Source organism: Littorina saxatilis, linkage group LG13 (assembly GCF_037325665.1).
Source record: "Littorina saxatilis isolate snail1 linkage group LG13, US_GU_Lsax_2.0, whole genome shotgun sequence".
Lineage (NCBI taxonomy): Eukaryota > Metazoa > Mollusca > Gastropoda > Littorinimorpha > Littorinidae > Littorina > Littorina saxatilis.
In genome coordinates this window covers 20,068,964-20,091,774 of record NC_090257.1, presented here as the reverse complement: position 1 = coordinate 20,091,774, position 22,811 = coordinate 20,068,964, and the positions used below count along the sequence as shown (strand labels likewise).

Below are 22,811 nucleotides of genomic sequence, written 5' to 3'. Positions count from 1 at the left end.
GAGAGAGAGATTGAGAGAGAGAGAGACAGAGACACAGAGAGAGAGACAGAGAGAGTGAGAGAGAGAAAGAGAGAGAGAGAGACAGACAGAGATCGAGACAGATAGACAAGACAGACAGACTGACAGCCAGCCACCCATTTTTTCTCTCTATCTCTCTCTCACACACACACACACACACACACACACACACACACACACACACACACACACACACACACTCTCTCTCTCTCTCTCTCTCTCTCTCTCTTTGTCATCTTTCCAGATAGGCTATCGCTGACACCTAAACAGCTCCGGTGATTGCCACCGAATACGGGCTGAAACGTGTGTGTGTGTGTGTGTGTGTGTGTGTGTGTGTGTGCATGTGTGTGTTTGTGTAAGTGTGTGTGTGTGTGTGTATGTGCGTGTGTGTGTGTGTAAGTGTGTGTGTGTGTGTGCGTGTGTGTGTGTGAATGTGTGTATGTATGGCATTATGTGTAAGTGTGTGAGTGTGTGTGTGTGTGTGTGTGTATGTGTGTCTGTCTGTGTGTGTGTGTGTCTGTCTGTCTGCATGTCTGTCTGTCTGCATGTCAGTCCATCTGTCTGTGTGTTTATACGCGCGCCGTTACGTTGCTTGCTTGTGAATGCATGTGTATTTGTGTGTGTGTGTGTCCGTCTGTTGTAATTCAATTTCTCTTGGAATATAATGGGATGGGAGGTTGCTGACCTACACAAACACACAATCAAACGTCTCTTTCCAAGGTCAACGAGATTTAATTACTTCATCGTCACTCATTTCCGCACGTCGACATATGTATAACTTTCTATAATCTCGCTCGCGCAATCTCCTTTTACGTCACTGCGTGTATAGCGTCACTCCGTTAAACCTCGCTAATCTTTAGGCTTCAGTTCATCCGGTGCGCCGTAATCAACGGGATTATTGTTTCACCAACCCACGTGTGCTTTGTGTCCACGCTGCTTGTTTTGCCCAGTCGCCGAGAGGTCAAAACGTGCGCAGGAAAGTTGCTGACTCGCCACACAAATATAGGTCATAGAAAACTATAAACATTCAAAAGAGCTTGTCACCCTACGCATGTGAAGACGGGATCTTGGTTTAAACAATGTTTATTCATATTTTACATAATCTAAACAACGAAGTGACTGTGGTAAGATCACGCCGTATAAACGGTTGCACCGACTGAAAGCCGCGGGATCGGTTGCATCGACTAAAAGCCGCGGGATCAGGACACGCGAGGTGAGTTTCTCCACAAAATTACAAATCTCTTCTCTTAATTAGTAGATTATCACATAACTTTTGTTTACACTTTGAACTTAGGTGTTGTAGCATCACATCATCGATTTTTTTCATTGATTGCATTTACGTGGGAATGTTGAACTGTGATTATTTACACTTGTTCAAGCGCATTTGTGTAAATTTTGACTTTCAACCTTCACCACTAAAAATCAAGCTTTCGGACAAAGCTACAGACAATTAAAATGTAATCAATGATTATTTATTGACCATTGGGTTAAATTTTATTAGCTAATGTTACATAGTTACTTCATATTTTACGGATATGCAAGGACACTAAACAGTTTGACGGTTGCACACCACGGAAAATCCTTGTACAGACCGGTTGTGCGCCACGGTAGTCATCGGTTGTGCGCCGTGGAAGTAATTGAAAGTTGAAAAGGTTTACTTTAAGGCTGAAAAATCGCTTCTGAACATTGTACAACAAACATCATGCCATGTAATGGTGTACAGTGGCCAGCAAAAGTATCGCACCAAATGGGAAGAACGGAAATGACTAAAATTGCTTTGAACGAATCGGGAAATTACCTCACATTTTAACGGTTCTAATTAGATATATATGTAAGAACTCTTCATTTGCTAACAGATTTGGTATCACAAGAAAGAGGGGACTTTCGTCTTTACTATGTTAAAAATTCATGATTGTAGTATACTTGATTGTATTAAAAAGACCGTTTGAAAAGTGTCTAAATTGTCAGACCTTTCCTCTCTTGCTATGTGGTGCAATACTTTTGCCGGATGGTACTCGCACTCTGATATTTCTAATTTTCTATGGCAGATGGAGTCCGGCCTCTGAAATCACATGTCCACTGCACTGTAAACCATGGATGCGAATCAGCCCTGCTTCATGTGCTGGTATTGTTCTGAAAAATGTGAAGAATTCATCACCGCTATCGATCATGCTTTGTCATTACACCCCACTGAAAATGTGAAGCTTCGCATTCTTCGGCTTGACGATAAAGCCGGGGTATTCAGATATTGTTCAAAAGACTTCGAAGTAATTCCAAAGACAGTAGCAGAGGGATACCACATTGTTGGCCATAAGAATGAAACTAGTGACAATAGAATGCAAAGCCGACGAATGCAAAACTGGCGAATGCAAAGCGGACGAGAACAAAACGGACGAACCAGCATCAAATTCGGACAGTGATGAATCAACTGGGGTTTCTCGTCATGGGTATGCATGTGCTGACTCAGCAGTCGGGCACAAGCAAAACTCTTGCCGCATTTGCTGCAGACAAGAAGTCTTGGTTTTGTCTTACAATTGTGGCGTGTGAGGTTCCGTTTGCTTTGGAAATACTTGTTGCATTTTTTGCATCTGTGTGGCTTTATGCCTTGATGACCAATATAGTGGCTGTGAAATTCAGTAATGTTCATGAAAGCTTTATCACATACCCCGCACGTGTATCTTGATCCCGTTTGAAAGCCGTGTTCTTGTCTCCTGTGTTCTGTTAGACCAGAAGCATATTTGTAACTTTTGCCACACTCTTGACACAGATGACGCTTGCCTAAACTCCCAGACGGCTTTGATGGTGTTGATGTCCTTGTGGGTGGACCTATGGTCTGAGCTTGCCCTTGTGAAAGAACAGCGTCCACAGCTTCCACCATCTCTTCGCTAACATCAAGATAGCTATCCGTCGTGATACCAGAGATCTCCATTCTGCAACCTCTCTGCCGGGATCGGTGGGGGGTGGTAGCCCGCTATCGTGGGGGTTGGGGGTTGCAGAGAAGCAAAATTTGGAGCTATCGGATCGTACACAAACGCACAAAACATCGGCAATAAAGGTGGTGGGGGACTATAACAACATAACAAAACAAGAGCTGAGACATTCACCAAACATAACTTGATATTACTGGCAAATTTAGAAGGACAATGTCCCATGGTGCACAACCGCTGGCAATCAAATATTGTCGCGACGTGCAACCATGCTCTTCCGTGGTGTACAACCGTCAAACGTTTGGTGTCTTTACATATCCGTAAAATATGAAGTAACCATGTAACATTAGCTAATAAAATTTAACCCAATGGTCAATAAATAATCATTGATTACATCTTAATTGTCTGTAGGTTTGTCCGAAAGCTTGATTTTTGGTGGTGAAGGTTGAAAGTCAAAATTTACAAAAATGCGCTTTAACAAGTGTAAATAATCACAGTTCAACAGTCACACGTAAATGCAATCAATGAAAAAAATCGATGATGTGATGCTACAACACCTAAGTTCAAAGTGTAAACAAAAGTTATGTGATGATCTACTAATTAAGAGAAGAGATTTGTAATTTTGTGGAGAAACTCACCTCGCTTGTCCTGATCCCGCGGCTTTTAGTCGATGCAACCGGTCCCGCGGCTTTCAGTAGGTGCAACCGTTTATACGGCGTGAAGATGAACAAAGTTAAAAAACAGTATTCCTTTGTTTTTTAACTTCATATTTTACATGGTCAGGAAATGTACATCGACATAAGGTGAAAACAACAACAAGCCTACGGCTTATGGTGGTATAAGACCGGATCTTCGGCGGACTGTGCGGAGGAAACCCAGCTACAAAAGGTCATGGTTCAACGGACACGCAGATCGTACTGGTCATCTCACTGCATCCCTGCCTGCCCCCAGTCGTCTCGGCCACGCCTTGCCACTGGACCAGGAAGCCAGGGACGAGAGAGTGAGGCTGGTTATCCTGCGCAGCCCTCCCTCACTATAATATATAATCCAAGTACAGCGCTTGTCAAGACTCTTGGAAACCGCAGAGCAGCCAGTACCCCAGCAGCTGAACCCTCCCATGTGTGTCCCAGGGGCGGATCACATCATTTTTAGAGGGGAGGGGGGGGGGGGGGGGCCAAATGTCTTTTAGGGACAATTCGACGAAGCGTTTAGTTGAGGGCGTGAAGCGTTCGAACTTCTTTGGGGGGTCCGGGGGCATGCTACCCCGGAAAATGTTGATATAAACATGGAAAATGGCGCAATCTGGTGCACTCTGAGCCAAGAAACTTCCCCTAATACGTACACCTTCCAAAAAAATAAATTTAAGAAGACAAATTTGGATCAAAACAAGGACAATTGATTGATCGATCTGGTGCAACCTGAGCCAACAAATTACCGACCTATTTTCTAAAACCATCACTTAGAAGACAAAGGCCGGCTCCCAGGGGGGGGGGTCCGGGGGTTACGTACCCCCCAGGAACATTTTTATAAAAATCAAGGAAAAGGAGCAATCTGAGCCATCAGTTTTTCTTTATTCTCAATTTTATTTATTCATTTAATTCGTTTTTTAGGCTTGGGAGGGGTTTCCGGAAACCCCGGAAACTCCCCTGGATCCGCCCGCACGTGTCCCACATGCGGGAAGGGATTCCTGGCCCGGATTGGCCTCACCAGTCATCCCCGGACCCATCAGACCAGACATTCAAGCATACCATGAGTCTGGGGTCATCTTCGAGAACGAAGGACGAACAACAACAACAACAACATGTTAGTAACACCTCTCTATCCCGTCGCGATATAACCTTCGTGGTTAAAAACGACGTTAAACACCAAATAAAGTAAACACCTCTCTATAACTGACAGGTATCTCTCTGCAGGAGATCGCAAACATCGGGACTACAAGTTTTATCCACTTCCATCATCACCACCACTACAACCTTACATCATTTCCGCTCAGATTTGGCACATCGTTATGGCACATCCGCTTCATTCACGTGCCTAGAATACACGTGGCTCTTACACGGGTGGGGAACTGTTCCGTACATGAAAAGCCGTTTGGCTCATAACCAATACACGTGTAAGAAATAATATAAACACGTGTAAGAAATAACTCATACACGTGTGTTAATAGCCTAACTGAAGACATCATGTTAATCTGAAGACAATGCTAATTTCTCGCTGTTTTAAAACTCAGAGACTCATGACACAAAGCACACATGCTTGACATGCTTTAGAAGTTTCCCTTTTTCAATCCAATCCTCAAACTTGTGCTATTGTAAGCTTGACTACCGGAACGTCTACGTTTCCTATACCGGAACATCTTTTGAATCCTCGCTGACAAAAAGGCTCCAAACCGGAACAGGGTCTAAATCAAACAAGAAATTCCTCCGATAGGAAAAACACCCCCGTCAAAGGGCCCGTCAAAGGGAAATAACCTTCTCAGTTGGTGGCAGTGAGAATGGTTATTTCCCTTTGACCAACGGGGGTGTGCCTCTATAAGTCCTTGTATAATTTTAATCCACCAATAACTCCCTAACCGTGTGTTTGACTGGTCCCAATTTTTGTAAGGACCGTCTCAGGAATGTATAGAACCTGTTCACCAAGTTTGGTGACGATCGGTCCGTTCATTCTTGAGATCTACTTGCGAACACAAACACACAAACAAATACCCAAACAAATACCCAAACAAATACCCAAACAAACACATCGAGCGAAACCTATACACACCCCTATACCGGGGGTGTAATAATCAAATTACAAGCTAGTCTATACCTTACTGATTGCTTTTGATACAATGAAAACATATGTCCAGCATTGGTCTCACGCCACATGACAACCTCTGTGAGACGAAAAACCGAGGTCCCTTCGTGTACACTACATTGGGGTGTGCACGTTAAAGATCCCACGATTGACAAAAGGGTCTTTCCTGTCAAAAAGTGTATAGGCATAGATAAAAAATGTCCACCAAAATACCCGTGTGACTTGGAATAATAGGCCGTGAAAAGTAGGATATGCGCCGAAATGGCTGCGATCTGCTGGCCGATGTGAATGCGTGATGTATTGTGTAAAAAAAAATCCATCTCACACGGCATAAATAGATCCCTGCGCCTTGAATATGTGCGCGATATAAATTGCATAAAATAAAAAAAATAAAGAAATAAAAATAAATCCCTGCGCTTAGAACTGTACCCACGGAATACGCGCGATATAAGCCTCATATTGATTGATTGATTGATTGATTGATGTGGTCTGCACAACTTGATTTACGACAAAAACACCAAAACGTGTCAAAAACAAGTATTGTCGTCACATAAAGCATGTTTGTTGACATTCTAGACCCCCGGACATCATTTCTATAACATTTCAATGTAGTCTAGCCATTCTGTGACGAACGCGCGCGATCCAGAGCAAGTGAAGAAATAGTGACTATCCACAACCAGAACATGTCGCTCCACACACAAATGGTGCGGAACAGTTCCCCACCCGTGTCTTAGACTGTGGAGTTTTTTTTACTGAAAGGCAGAGCAGTGTGTGGAACCAACTTTTGTCCTTGAATGCCAATTATATGTACACTACATTGGGGTGTGCACGTTAAAGATCCCACGATTGACAAAAGGGTCTTTCCTGGCAAAATTGTATAGGCATAGATAAACAAAATGTCCACCCAAATACCCGTGTGACTTGGAATAATAGGCCGTGAAAAATAGGATATGCGCCGAAATGGCTGCGATCTGCTGGTCGATGTGAATGCGTGATGTATTGTGTAAAAAATTCCATCTCACACGGCATAAATAGATCCCTGCGCCTTGAGTCCGAGTCTGGAGATACGCGCACGATATAAGACTTCATATAACATATATCTCTGTAACAACGAAGGAAGCAGTATTTTGAATATGTTTCAAACAACTTGGGACTCTTCTTGAATATCTGCCAAGTTCGATTGGTTTACTCTCTTCAAAGACATGTTGAATGTTTGAAAAAACAAGTTTGTTTGTTTGTCTTCGTAAAGGAGTGGAGCCTCATGAGAAAAAAAGAAGTGAAAACAGTCAAGTTACTTTGGAGTGAACCCAAACTTGGCGAAAAGATAAGAGTGAACAATAGCTCTCATCTTTTCACCCCCGACGCTGCACTTTCTCAACTACTCTTCCAACTTCACGGGTCAAGACGATTACGTCATGACAACAGGGGAAGGGGAATACCCTCTCCCCCCTCTAGACGGGACCTTCATGGTTGCCAAGGGGATGATGTCGTATGCACTTCCAATCATCATCATCACCGGCCTTGTGGGCAACACGGCGTCATTTTTGGTCTTCCTCGGCCGAGACTTACAGAAGTTGTCATCCAGTGTTTACGTCATCGCCGTACTGACGTCAGACACCGGGCTTCTGATTGGGCTCCTTTTCGTGTGGTTTGAGGTAAGTCTTTCTTCTTTACTGAACTATTAATGGTAGAGTGTTCTGTTTTGTTTTCTGCTAGAACACATTTGCTATAACTTTCAATTTTAATAATATATGTGGAACCTCCCGTAACGACCGCTCCGAAGAACGAACCCCTCCTTTTGCCGACCGAATTTCTAACTAACCTCACAAGAACGACGCCCTCCTTTTTCAGACAACCGACCTAAAAACATAGGGTCAATAATGACTGACTTTTTTTTTACCAGTGAGTGTCAAAGTTCGTAATTACCCACCACACGGGAACACGCACGCGATAAGTCACGCATGAGGGGTCAGGCGTGTTAGTCCGTAGTCAGTAGTGCGTGCAAGTCCAGTGGCTTACGGCTGTCCTCGTCTCAACTATTGCTGTCACAATTGAAGGACTCCCCTCGAAGTAGGGGGGGGGGGGGGGGGGGGGTTGGGTAGGCGCAGTTTGAAGGACAATAATGATTTGCTGTGTAGTATTCTGTTAGTGACTGAGACCTTAGGTCAATGACCCCTTCTTCCCAGCGGAGACCAGCTGCCTGACCCAGTTTACAGACACTGACCTTCTTACCCGAGGTCTTGAGAGGTCAACTTTGATGTCTGAGAGGAAACTCTTCCTGTCCCAGTTTACAGTCTACACTAACCTTCTTAGTATATTCTTAGTAAGTGTGATACGGCTTAGTGTTATTAGTTTTAAGTGCAATCTTTAATTCTGAACAAATGTGATGTATTTTATGTCTGTGATCGCCTGACACTGCATGGACATTTTCCTTGTTTCTGTAAGGACAGTAAACTTTTGAGTCGTGAGGCTTGAGTCTTACCCGGGGACAATGATCGAGTTGTACATATGAGGCCGTGCGCGCGTGTGTGTGTGTGTGTGTGTGTGTGTGTGTGTGTGTGTGTGTGTGGGTGTGTTATGTCTGCCTGTCTGTGCGCTGGTGTATGCACATACATCATGCTAATCCATATGCACATCAAATGGGATCCAAAATGGGATCCAAAATGGGATCACGTAAGATCGAACTGCACTACAGTTGCCTCCCCTGTAAACAAAATATACCTCCCAAACTCCCCCAAGAGACCCCGCCTTTTTCTGGACATTTTCAAGGTCGTTAGTGGGAATTTTTACGGTAATATACAGTATTGACCGGTTGTAAGAAACATCGGATGTAACAAAGTCCGTTTGTATGAAAGGTGCTGGGGGGGGGGGGGGGGGGGGGGGTCCCGGCAGCATCTAATCTTTGTTATTACTTAGAATTTTCCGCTTGTAAGACACACGGATGTATAAAAGTCCGTTTGTACGAAAGGAAATCTCTGGTCCGCAAGCAGCACCAATGGCCGGTTATAAGAAAATAAGTTAAGCTGAATACCTTATAATTTTTTATTTTTTTTACAATTTTAGAGCTCCAATTTACTTTGATCCACAATTCGGGATTTGTTTGTTTGTTTGAGTTTTCTTTTCTGGTAAACAGCTAATTACAATTGATGAATAGTCTTCGATTGTCAAGTAGAAGTGGTGACAAATTGCTTAAGTATGCCTTGTATTGGACTCTGTAAACGGAAGTTATTTTGGGTAGTCACTGCCATGCATGAGGTCATGCAAGCTTACATCTACATGTATGTATGTGGCCTTTCTAATTTAGTGTGAGTGCTTGCACAGAAGCGAGGCAAAAGATGCCAATCAGTAGGCCTAGTGGGCCAAAAGACAACTCTGCTTGAATCTCCATTGAATATCGAGATGGGTGAATATATTTTTCATATTTTTTCTAGTATACATGTACTTAGAACAGAATGTTCTGATTTCTTTTCACTCCAAACAGATGACTATTCATTTCCTAGCTCAATTTGAGTCGAAGGAGGAGGGGTGAGTGGGGCGGGGATGAGAGAGACAGACAGACAGACAGATAGATAGACACAAAATCAGGGGAGAAAACAAAATCAGGGGTTGTATTTCTTGAAGAGGTGCGTTTTAAGTGCTCGTTTGAATGCTTGGGGTGACTGAGAGTGGCGGATGTGAAAAGGGAGAGAATTCCATTGTGTGGGTGCGCAGAAAGTAAAAGTACGTTGTCCGTATGTTTTGGTTTTGGTGTGTGGAATGGTGAGGATGCGACAGTCAGAAGAGGCACGGAGTTGTCTTGCTGGAGAATAGACGGTGAGGAGTTCAGAGAAGTAAGCAGGAGACGAGCCAGAAAAGAAGTTAAAGCAGAGGGTGGACAGTTTGTAGTCAATGCGTGCTTGAATAGGTAACCAGTGCAGTTTGTGAAGAAGTGGTGTTGCGTGATCTCGTTTTCGTGCTTTCAGAATGAGGCGTGCTGCCGAGTTTTGGACTTTTTGTAGTTTATGCAGGAGGTACAGAGGACAGCCAGAGAGAAGAGAGTTGCAGTAGTCAAGTTTAGAAAGAACAAAGGCACAGACAAGAGTGTTAGTTGTTTGAGAGGAGAGTGTGTGGCGAATGGTGCTGATCTCACGAAGCTCAAAATAAGCTGCTCTACAGACTAAAGATATATGTTTGTTAAGGGTCATGTCAGATGAAAGGGTGAATCCAAGGTTTCTAGCTGATGGTGAGAAAAGAATGTCGGTGTTGCCTATTTGAACAGAAACAGGTTGGGGAGAGGGAAATGTAGTGTTCTTCTTTTTGCACAGTAAGACTTCAGTCTTATCATCATTCAGCTTAAGTTTGTTATCGACCATCCAAGATTTAACATCAGTGATGCATGTCTGAATGGTCTGGATGGCGGAATGTGTCTCTGCAGGCCAAGTACTCGTCCTAATCCCTATCGCAGGCATAAATAATAGGCCGTGCGTTGTCTGTGCCGCTGAAACTGCGCAGGTGTGCTCTGCCCATTAGTGGCATCGGGCTGTTTAAAAAAAAAAACCACCGGTACAGTACTAAAGCCTTGGATTTCTAAAAGTTTTTGTTCAAGCAAAATGTCATAACAGGCGATGTTTTTGGTGCTCTTGTGCAATTCAGGGGTCGATATTGATTACAGAGCGAGAAAAGCAAGAACATGTTGTAAAATCATGCAATGCTGCAACGCTTGGCCCGCTTGTGTATTTATCAGGTCAATTAGAACCTTGGTAATTATTGTACATATAGCCCAATCAATCTGCTTCCTTATTCTTGCAATATAAAAGAAAGTGTGCTGCGCACACGGCTTACCGCAAAGTTTGTCTTCGACCAAGTGCCGAAATTGAAGCTGTATGAACCGAAACATCCCGGTGTACGAACCATTCAGCCAGAATGAACAAGCATTGGAATGAACAAACGACTTGCATCCTCAATTCTTGTTTTGTTCTCCCAGGTTCCAGTACTCTCACTTATTGTTATTTCGCATTTAGAGAGCTTATGTCCCTTTGTTTCTTTGGCCTTAAAGATGCGCTCTGCCTTTTTTGATGTACATTCTCGCTCGAAAAATCTAAAATCTTGTTCGAGGGTGCGTCCCGGGATAAATCTTGTATTAGTTTTCACCAATTCTCTGCGCATAAATACCCTACCTCTTCTGTGGGTGTGTTTGTGTGCGTGAGTGTGCGTTTATATGTCCAGTTTTCTCGCCAGGGGGACCGGCACGGTTGGCCTAGTGGTAAGGCGTCCGCCCCGTGATCGGGAGGTCCTTGCCGGTTCGAACCCAGGCCGGGTCATACCTAAGACTTTAAAATTGGCAATCTAGTGGCTGCTTCGCCTGGCGTCTGGCTCTCTCTCTGTCTGTCTCTCTCTCTCCCCCCCTCTCTAGTTCTCTCTCACACACACATACTCACACACACACACACACACACACACACACACACACACACACACACACACACACACACACACACACACACACACACACACACACACACACACACACACACACACACACACACACACACACACACACACACACACACACACACACACACACACGAACAATACACCAATCAACAATCACAAAAACCCATACAAGAGTAAGCTGTATATATATATTTCTTTTTATTAATAAATAGCAAATAAAACAAGCACCTAAGGTTTACAGATCACAAGCTCACAACTCATTGTATTGATAAAGCGCTCACAAAAAAAACTGTTTTGTTACAATCCTTCAACACTATAAACTGAAGTGGTCCACCTGTGTTCGCCGTGTGTGTGTGCGTGTGCGTGTGTGTGTGTGAGTGTGTGTGTGTGTGTGTGTGCGTGTGTGTGTGTGGTCTTGTCAAGAGCAATAAATTACACCGAGAAGCGTTAGGATGTAAAGGACTAAAATCAAAATAAGCATAAAACCTTTGTGTACCCACGTGAAACTGTGCACAACAGTCTGCGCAGTAGTTTTGTGTTCATAACAGCTAGAATTACTACATGGGTCATAGGTACGTATATAAAACATGCAAAACCACACAAACACTCATTTAAAACAAGTACAGTGCAGCGTAAGTTAAGTGCTGTTCACATGTACACTTCAGCTGCTGGCTTAAAAGTTGGCCAAAGCTTTGTGTTCAAATAACGATTTTCAACAAACTTTATCAGGACAGAAATCGCTCGAAAATCAGTAGCAAATCGGTTGAAATTCGTCCGTGTGAACATTACTTACACGATCAAAACAAGTTTAATATTCACGGGAAATGAAAGTTTTCGAAGGAGGAACTGAAAACTCTAACAGCAACAGCCAGAATTCTGGTGTCAAAATTTAACCAGTCCCAGCAAGCCTTAAGGCAAAAAACCCAAACATTTCTAATATTAATAATGTGTATGTTGTACGTGCCGGCGTGTGTGTGGGTATGTGAGCTTTCACAGTCAGTAAAATACAGTACATACATAAAACACAAATTAATTCCAAGCGCATCACATACAAACTGAAGACTGCACACCACGAACGAAAAACACGAAAATAACCGTTTCATTTTAAAAAACACACAAAAAACTAAACAAACTGCTGGTCATTCTTAAATACTTCACATAAGGCAACATTATTTGCTGAGATCATCGCGTTTAAAATGATGAGTCCGCGCCTGACTCCAAAATGCGCGCATTTTGCACGTCACAGTGTTCTTCCATCAAACAGATTATACCAGACAAGGTCGAGGGAAGCCCCTACTGGAAAAGGGGACTTCTTCGGTAGTGTCAGACACATTGTTAATTGAGACCGAAGTTGACTTCACGAAGACTTTGCGAAGTCTTTTTACCCAAAATTCAGTGCTAAAGCTTGGTGAAGCGAGCTTCGTGAAGTAGACTTCGAAGAGTCGACTTAGCCGAAGTGATGACAGGCTTTAAGGCTGTCCTTCAGTGCGCCCGAAGTTGATTTCGCGAAGTCCTATTAGGCCTAAGAAAAAAATAGGTGTGGTTACGGTAACCCGACCTACCCTATTTTTAGGGGCCGACCCTATAACTTTTTATTACATTTGTCCCCCCCCCCCCCCCCCCAAAAAAAAAAAAACCGAGTGCAGAAAACGCAATGAAAGCGACAGCGCTCGAGTCACACACTTATTTCCCTGTCGAGTAGGTTTAATTTGTACACATTAGAAAAAAAAGTAAAAAAAAAAAAGTGATTGCCTACCTTCCTACCCTATTTTTTTGGGCTATGTTACCTTAACCACACCTATTTTTTTTTGGCCTTACCTACAAATTCACTGCTACAGCCTGTCCTCAACTGGGCGAAGTCGACTACGCGGCGCAAACTTCGCGAAGCTGACCGCACGAAGCTGTAGCACTATGTTTTCGCTAAAAAGACTTCGGGCTAAATCAAGGACCGCCATTTTCTTTATTTGGTGTTAAAAAAAAAAGGACCGCCATTAAGCTTAGATAAGCAAACTTCGTGAAATAGACTTCGAGAAGTCGACTTGGCCCAAGTGATATCGGGCTTCAGGGTCTTCCAGAGGCTCCCTCTGATAATGATTCTCAGCTACCATTCTTATGTGTGTCCAGGCACTCGTTCTCCAAGCCATGCGATTCCGTGCGTGTTTAGTAAGGGCTGTAGTTGGGGCGTGGTCCAACTCGGGAGCCGGGGCGGTGTCTGGGGCGGTACACTGCCCGGCGCGGGCCGCCTCGGTACTGAAACATCAAATAGATAAGATGAGATTTGAGATTTTTATTTTTTTTTTATTTTTTATTTTTATTTTTTTTTTTGCTTCTTAAAAGGGCCGAGCCTGGAGGTACTGCAATACCAGGACAACCCGTGGCGAAGGCGGAGCAAGCCCCTGACACTTCACCTGAGTTCAAAAATCAGTTTAATATCGAAGCCCCCTTGTCGGGAGCGTATCAGATATTAAGCTGATAAGAACAGATACTACACTTTGATCTTAGCCAAAAGGCCGAGAAGCGATAAGAGATTTGAGATTTGAGATAAGATGAGAAAAGGTTAGACAAGAAGAGACAAAACGATGGGAAATTAGACTCGGTACTGTCACATTCAATAGATCAGATGAGATTAAAACGATGTGAGATAAGATGAGATAAGGTTAGATGAGACAAAGATTAGACAAGATGAGACAAAACGATGTGAGATTAGATGAGATGAGATTAGATGAAACCAGATTAGACATTTAAAGGCTGACATAGTCCTATTTAATTAGTTTAATTACTTCCAGGGCTTTTCCCATCGTTGCGGGGATGTATGAATTAAGCTTCCTGCAAAGTTTTAGGTTTGAAGTCCTTACCAATAACGAGAAATAATTAATTACTTATTGCATTGTTTGGCAACAGTTCTCCAGGACTTGGGCTATTTTTAGACCGTTGACGTCACGAAGTGACGTTTCGTAAACCAAAGATGGCGTTTGAGACTGTTCTGTTTACATTCGACACTATCAACACCACTTTGCAATTTCTGTGTTCGAAAGCTACAGCCAATCGTTGTTATATCCCCTTAGGTACAGTTTTATAACATTATTGACACATGTAAACAATATGAATTAATTAATGAACGCTACGAATATGGCAGCCTTTAAGATGAGATCAAACAATTTGAAATCAGATGAAACAAGTCGCGTAAGGCGAAATTACTACATTTAGTCAAGCTGTGGAACTCACAGAATGAAACTGAACGCACTGCATTTTTTCACAATGACCGTAGTCCGCCGCTAGTGCAAAAGGCAGTGAAAGTGACGAGCCTGTTCAGCGCGGTAGCGGTTGCGCTGTGCTGCATAGCACGCTTTATTGTACCTCTCTTCGTTTTAACTTTCTGAGCGTGTTTTTAATCCAAACATATCATATCTATATGTTTTTGGAATCAGGAACCGACAAGGAATAAGATGAAATTGTTTTTAAAACGATTTCGGAAATTTAATTTTAATCATAATGTTTATATTTTTAATTTTCAGAGCTTGTTTTTAATCCGAATATAACATATTTATATGTTTTTGGAATCAGAACATGATGAAGAATAAAATAAAAGTAATTTTGGATCGTTTTATAAAAAAAATAAATTTAATTACAATTTTCAGATTTTAATGACCAAAGTCATTAATTAATTTTTAAGCCACCAAGCTGAAATGCAATACCGAAGTCCGGCCTTCGTCGAAGATTGCTTGGCCAAAATTTCAATCAATTTGATTGAAAAATGAAGGTGTGACAGTGCCGCCTCAACTTTTACAAAAAGCCGGATATGACGTCATAAAAAACATTTATCAAAAAAATGAAAAAAAAACGTCTGGGAATTTCATTTCCAGGAATTCTTTTGTAAAATTTCACACACACACACACACACACACACACACACACACACACACACACACAGACACACACACACACACACACAGACACACACACACACACACACACACACACACACACACACACACACACACACACACACACACACACACATACACCACGACCCTCGTCTCGATTCCCCCTCTATGTTAAAACATTTAGTCAAAACTTGACTAAATGAAAAAAGGTTAGACAAGATGAGATTAATCGATGTGATATTAGATGATATAAAGTGAAAGTCACAAATTAATTCCAAGCGCATCAGATTTAACGATGTGAGATTAGATGATACAAAGTGAGACAAGATGAGACTTAACGATGTGAGATTAGATGATATAAAAGGAGACAAGATGAGATTAAACGATGTGAGATTAAACAATACAAGGTTAGACAAGATGAGACAAAATGAGGTAAGGTCAAGTGAGAGGTTAGGTAAGATAAAGTGAGATCAGATGAGGTGAGATGATGTGAGAGATACGATACAAATAAACTTGGCCAAAAAATTATTGCAACAAATTTCAAACCCAAATTAAAGCAATCCCCCAAGTCATTGCTAAAATGTAGGGCTTTTTGACATGATACCCATAAAAATTGACGTGAAGCGTTCCGTTTTTGACCCCTCTTTCGATCGACACGTGAATCAGTAGGAATAGCATACCACGCGAAATACGCAAGGTAGCAAAACAAAACGATCTGTTCAGGGTAGATAATTGGTTTGACTTTCTTCTCGTATGTCAAAGTTGCAAAGATTTGCCTGTTGTGATTTCTTGTCAATTTTTCATTCGGCTCTTCCGTTTGTGTCTGGTCGATTTTGAGGGTACCCTTACTTGAGCGGCGGTCACGTGATCCCTGTCAAAGAAATATTTAATCCAAGAAGTGATCCTGAAGGTTAAGTGAACGGTCTTAACTGGCATATACAGTTTTAATTAAATGACACAGGAATTAATGCTTTAATTTGGATTTGAAATTTGTTGCAATAATTTTTTGGCCAAGTTTACAATGGAACTCTTCTTCAAAGACCTTTAACGATCTGAGAAAACCACGTCTTAAAAACTAGGTAAATTGTGACCCTCCACCACAAAATGAGTCGCATGTCACCTCGTGCGGTTCTGCGCTAGGCTTCATATAAGTCCGGGGGGAGTGTCTGGTAACAGTGTGAGGGTCACGTCCTTAGTCACAGGCTTATAACTCGAACAGTTTTCGCTCTTTTCTAAAGCGGTTTTCACCACTGGATAGAGCATAATAAACTCTTTGGGAAAATTTACAACTATTAAAATCATGCACAGGTGACATGCGACTGATTCCGTCAGTGGTGGAGGGTTACAATTGACATGGTTATGACCAGTAAATAATGATGAGAGAGCAAGGTCTTAACTAGGTAGGAAGTCTTAAATGGGAGTCTGAAAAGGGGTGTTTCACTGTACATGCAAAAGCCAATTTGTGCAACAACAAAAATCACACATACACGCACGCACGCACGCACGCACGTACGCATGCACTCACGCACGCACACGCACGCGAGCACACACACACACACACACACACACACACACACACACACACACACACACACACACACACACACACATACATACACACACACACACACACACACACACAAACAAACAAACAAACAAACAAACAACAACGCAACAACAAAAGTCGAGGTAAAGCAAAATCAATACATATATATATGTGATTTGTGTTTTTGACCAAATATGACATTTGACACAGATCGAGACAGTCATTCTTCTCCTTAAATGCGAGCGCGTTGTCTCGTTGACCAATGACTGTCTCGCTCTGTGTTAATGAGATACGACACTGATTTAACAAACCAGGACATCTTTTATTAATTGGCGCTGTCTTCCAAAGTCTCTCAGACGTCTAAAGCCGCCCAAGAAACTAACAAAGAATTATGAAAAAAACACTTTGTTTCTGTGACCTCACAACACACGTATGTTGTTGTTTTTGTTGTTGTTGTTGCTGCTGCTGCTGCTGACAGTCATTGCTCTTCGTCAACACACTACACACAACGTTAGACAACTTCGTCACAAAAGCAGACAAAACATCGTAAGGTCACCGATAGGGTGTGCATGTATTGGTATCGTACGTCATTAAGGTCATGTTTTGGTCAAGCAAACCAATAAGGTACGATGTGTGAAGATGACCTTACCCTAGGCACGTAGGGCAGGTGCATGCCGGGGATGGAGCGACGACGACGACTGTCCATCTCTCCCCCATCGCCACCCTCACCGTCCATGGTGACCTTCAGTTTCTCCACTACTGCAAAATAGCGGAAAGAAAAGAAAGGTTAAGATCTGCTGGTTGAAAAAACGACAGTTTTCAACATCAGAAAATGTTGAAAACGAATTTGCTGTCAGCAGACGAATCACTACAAGTTCGGATTTCTTATTGTTTTCTGATCTTCTCTTTTTTTTTTATTAGTTCGTTGCCGTTGCAGTTTTCAATGGGGCGGGGAAATAGCTCAGTCGAACAACAAGAAAGTTTGTCAGCTGAATATTCCGATTATCTGACTATTGTGAGAAACTGGCAAGTCCGTGAAAAGCACGTGCTCTGTCTCTCTTTTATTTAAGAATGAACAGAATTTGTTAGGATAGCTATTTATGTGTTCTGGCTCACTTTTATTTAAGAATGAACAGAATTTGTTAGGATAGCTATTTATGTGTTCTGTCTCTCTTTTATTTAAGAATGAACAGAATTTGTTAGGATAGCTATTTATGTGTTCTGTCTCTCTTTTATTTAAGAATGAACAGAATTTGTTAGGATAGCTATTTATGTGTTCTGTCTCTCTTTTATTTAAGAATGAACAGAATTTGTTAGGATAGCTATTTATGTGTTCTGGCTCCCTTTTGTTCTTCGCAGAATCAGTAGGATTGCTAGTCTTGGCTACCACACACACACGTATACAGAGAGAGAGAGAGAGAGAAATAGAGACAGAGAGAGCGAGAGAGAGAGAGAGAGAGAGAGAGAGAGAGAGAGAGAGAGAGAGAGAGAGAGAGAGAGAAAGAGAAAGAGAAAGAGAGAGAAAGAGAGAGAGAGAGAGAGAGAGTGAGAAAGAGAGAGAGAAGACAGACAGAGACAGGGAGAGAGAGAGAGAGAGAGAGAGAGAGAGAGAGAGAGAGAGAGAGAGAGAGAGCGAGAGAGATTTGAATTGAAATTAACTTTATTTTACAAGGATAAAGATTTCAGGCTAGGCCTTTTCTTACAATCTGTCCTTGTGACCCATAGACACACAATAAGAAAATAAACATTAAAAACGCAAAAACAAAAAGAGGTGGAAAAACAAATGAACAAAGAGAAAGAGAGAGAGAGAAAGAGAGAGAGAGAGAGAGAGAGAGACAGACAGACAGACAGACAGACAGACAGACAGAAGCACTCACACACACACACACACACACACTGGCGCGCGCGCGCACACACACACACACACACACACACACACACACACACACACACACACACACACACACTTACTTGTTTCCAGAGCATGTACAGTCTCTGCCAGAACATCCAGCTCATCCGGCGACTGATCATCTCCATCCGGAAGTGACATCGCACAGGAACTCAGCAGTGCGCATGCCACAACGCACAGGAAAAATACAGCCTTCGTGTCCATGCTTGTAATATTTTGTTCTGTTTATACTGAAATCTAAAAACAAATAGACTGCTAATGTTCCAACATTCAGAATAAAAAATACAAAAGTTGTAGGTGAACTGAACAAAAGAGTTTAAAGTTAAAGATAAACTCAAGTTCCTACAATTTTATAATTTTTGGGTTTTAAAAAAATGCTGTTCAAAGTGAGAGAACGCTGGTATGTAATTGGCAAGCAGCAAATATAAATACGCAAAGAGAGATTGACTCCAGACACAAAGCCTCACTTTTTTCTTCCCACGTAAGCAGTTCAGCTAATTGTCTCAGCCAGCTCTGGCCTGTGTACTTCTGGTCTAAGGCTTGCTTTGAAGATATACACAATGGTACTTGCACAAAAAGCGACACTACAATTTTGGATTTTGTTTATTTTGAAACCTAGGAAGATTGTTCAATGAATAAGGTTTCGATTTTCACATAATGCTACATATTCTGGATGAGTGACGATATCTCTGAAGCCGTTTTCAATAAGTTTTGTTTTTTAAATTAAAAAAGGAAGAAGAAGAATATAGCATTAGTTAACAAAAAAACATTTGATATAATTATGCAAGCCAAAAATAGATGCAAATAAACAACAAAAACAACAACAAAATCCAAACAGATTACAATGACAGAACAAATCAGTAGGCAAACAAACCCCAACATAACAAAATAAAGAAATGTATGAATATTTTGTTTAATGTACAACTGGCATTTTGCATTAAAGAGTATTTGTAGTCGTGGAAATATGAATTTACGTTTCAGGTAAATCAACATTTAGACACCTAAAAGGGTCAAGCGGTAAAAACAAGCAAACAAAACAAACCACTAAACGAAGCCAAAACTTTATTGTCAGGATTTTGGAAGCTAAAGGAAGTTAAGAATCTCAAAACTGTCAAGCCTAAACGGCTCATGCTGATTTCCATGGTCTCGAAATGTCTGTTATCACTTGCTAACAGTCAGCATTATAATAATAATGATAAATAACTGGACATTTTTAAGTGACTTCTTCTTCTTCTGCGTTCGTGGGCTGAAACTCCCACGTACACTCGTGTTTATGCACGAGTGGAATTTTACGTGTATGACCGTTTTTACCCCGCCATTTAGGCAGCCATACGCCGCTTTCGGAGGAAGCATGCTTGGTATTTTCGTGTTTCTATAACCCACCGAACTCTGACATGGATTACAGGATCTTTTCCGTGCGCACTTGGTCTTGTGCTTGCGTGTACACACGAAGGGGGATAAGCCACTAGCAGGTCTGCACATAAGTTAACCTGGGAGATCGGAAAAATCTCCACACTTAACCCACCAGGCGGCCGCGGCCGGGATTCGAACCCTCGACCTTCCGATTAAGAGGCCGACGTCTTACCACCCCGCCACAGCGCCCGTCATTAAGTGACTAACGGGCTATGGCTCTAGGCCCTTTACAAAAGAACATATACAGAATAGAACAATTAAATGTACAATCATACGGAAATATTAGAAATAACATCACGAATGGTGGTGACGTGTTATACCCTGATTCGGTTGCTGAGTACAAACTACGGCATAACCAAGTACGCCTAATGGGAATGAAAACTGAAGTAACTCGTCTACGGCGGGAAATATGCGAGAATGAATCAAAATAATGCTACGTTATGTGAAGTCAGGTCACATTATGACATGCCATGTCATGTCATGTGGACGTGCATGGATCCTTTGTGTCATGCGGTGATAACGATCGAGGAACCCTCCTCATTCGCTGAGAAAAGGAGTACGGGAATTATTTTTTATGACAAAATAAGAAGAAAAAAGGTTACACTTTAAGCCAAACAAAAAATGTTGGACACAACAAATTGAAAAGCACAACAACAACAAAACAACGAAACACTGTTCTTCAAAATGAAAAAGAGAAAACAAAAAATACCCCAAAAATTAAAAGACAAAGACGGAAATGGCAAAGTGAACCAAAAAGACATTTTAGATAGTATGTGCACTAGTGTGCTTTAGTTCTTTTCATATATCTTACACCTCGAGTCTCTCTCTGTCTCTGTCTCTGTCTCTCTCTCTGTCTCTCTGTCTCTCTGTCTCTCTGTCTCTCTTTTGATTTCCAAGAAAACTGAACAAAAGATCAAAACACTTACCAAGTCTGCAGGGCAGAGGCAACCGCAAAATGCTCAGTCCTCACTTAATATCACGTCAGCTAGCCAGTCACGTCGATCAATACAGCAAACTGAGCAGTTGGTTACTGTTACCAAGGACCGTGGGAAGAAGACACGCCGAATAGCCAGAAACCGCCGCCTTTTAAACCATTCTTGCTGGGTACGAAGACAACGCTGAGAATCCTGTGCCAGTCCCAAAAGACCGCCTTGTGCGCATGTGCCATCGCGCAATTTGTGGACATATGGGCAAGTCGAGACCGTATCCTATGCGAGCTGTGACACCTGATTGGCTGTTTGGTGTGAGAGCTGACGTCCAGGAAACCGAGTCAAGATAATTAATGCGTTAGTGATCAGATTATGGGATTGTTCTATCCGTGTTTGTAGCATTGGCGTGATTATTCTATGGCCTGATTATTCTTCGAAATCTTCAGATTGTTTTGTTTTGTTTTCCTTTTTGGAAAAGAAGGTATTGTATTTTCCGAGAATAAACGAAAGAGAGAGAGAGAGAGAGAGAGAGAGAGAGAGAGAGAGAGAGAGAGAGAGAGAGAGAGAGAGAGAGAGACAGACAGACAGACAGAGAGACAGACAAACAAACAGACAGACAGGCAGACAGGCAGGCAGAGATTGAGAGACAGAAAGAGAGAGAGAGAGAGATATATATATATATATATATATTATATATAATATATATATATAGATATATACTGTGAGATAGACAGAGACGGTGAGAGAGAAAAAAAAGCAAGAGAGAGAGAGAAAGAGAGAGAGAGAGAAAGAGAGAGAGATATATATATACTGTGAGATAGACAGAGACGGAGAGAAAAAAAGAAAGAGAGAGAGAAAGAGAGAAAGAGAAAGAGAGAGAGAGAGTGTAAAAAAAAACCAAGAGAGTGTCAGAAAAGAAGAAAGAGTTCCTTTATTTTTTACTAAGCGAGTGGGGGGTCAATATGAACCACTTACATTTTATTGCAGAGAGCAACATTGTATGTGCTTGTTTGCACACAAAAAGAGCAAGGTTGCAACTCCTTTTTTTTTTGGAACCCAAACATACTGACAGAGACTGTAGAGTACACAGTCACTGATACTGATCGAAATTTTGGTGCGCTTCGGAGTATGATTCATGCGCTTCGGGGACAAAGAGATTGTTCTAATAATTATTAACTGTGCCATGCAGACCTTTGGCTGTTGGTCATATTCTTGTTCTCTTGGTTACAACCATTGAAAACGGAATATACTCGTAGCAATCATTTAGGGACGAAATTAGCCACCGTAAAAAGCAGGCGTTCAGTCATCAATGTACCACAGACTTTCACCAAATTGGTTTCTCGCATATGAAACACAATCATTGTGTAGGAAGACCGCGAACGCGGCAGCCATGACACTGTAAGGATTCTAGACTGTCCTTCAGCAGTCAGATTGTTTGTGCTAAATTGACAAGCTTGACCTGAGCACTACCGTTTACTATCGCTCGTCATTTCACGATTTTTCTCTCTCTCTCTCTCTCTCTCTCTCTCTCTCTCTCTCTCTCTTTCTCTCTCTCTCGTTCCCCCTCTCTCTCTGTGATTGGAGTCGTCCCTCACTGAGCGAGGGCTGGTTGAAAAAAAAAGCTCGTCTGTTTAATGCTTAGGCCACAACCCTCGTAAAAATAATGCCAGAAAAGTAGACGGCAAGGATGGAATGAACGTACATGTACTTAATGCTCCGAGTTTTCGGAAAGTATCACCAAAGCCACAAGTACATAAATAATAACAAGTTTTTTGTTTCAAGCTGTAAACACTATCACTAGCACTTTTTACCATAGCATTAAACCAAAATTCACCATTAAGTTGTCATATTTTGCTGGTGCATTGCTAAATATATGTAGATAAACTTTGAAAGTCAGAAATGGGGTTCTGGAAACTAAGCTTGTCACACTGAACTCGCACCACAAAGCGACATTTT

The 22,811-nt window shown here is 41.9% G+C and overlaps 1 protein-coding gene and 1 non-coding gene across 2 annotated transcripts; both read right to left on the bottom strand.

Annotated features, from left to right (window-relative positions):
* Positions 1 to 12,959: 12,959 nt before the first annotated feature.
* Positions 12,960 to 21,008, bottom strand: LOC138983819 (uncharacterized). Its single transcript, XM_070357155.1, has 4 exons — positions 20,853 to 21,008; positions 18,576 to 18,750; positions 17,254 to 17,363; positions 12,960 to 13,424 (listed from the first exon to the last, which is right to left on the bottom strand). Exons 2-4 carry the CDS (start codon positions 18,715 to 18,717, stop codon positions 13,335 to 13,337), a joined length of 342 nt encoding a protein of 113 aa, XP_070213256.1. The 5' UTR covers positions 18,718 to 18,750; positions 20,853 to 21,008; the 3' UTR covers positions 12,960 to 13,334.
* LOC138946452 (U2 spliceosomal RNA) lies at positions 13,504 to 13,696 on the bottom strand. Its single transcript, XR_011449315.1, has one exon. It is a non-coding gene; the product is annotated as a U2 spliceosomal RNA (small nuclear RNA).
* Positions 21,009 to 22,811: the final 1,803 nt, after the last annotated feature.

What these genes read in the sequence shown, in the direction of transcription:
- LOC138983819 (XM_070357155.1), bottom strand. Translation starts at nt 18,717, where the DNA reads ATGGACACGAAGGCTGTATTTTTCCTGTGCGTTGTGGCATGCGCACTG. An exon ending in TGTACATGCTCTGGAAACAA is followed by an intron (nt 17,364 to 18,575) that starts GTAAGTGTGTGT and finishes GCTATTTTGCAG; the next exon opens with TAGTGGAGAAACTGAAGGTC. An exon ending in ACCTGCCCTACGTGCCTAGG is followed by an intron (nt 13,425 to 17,253) that starts GTAAGGTCATCT and finishes TTGATGTTTCAG; the next exon opens with TACCGAGGCGGCCCGCGCCG.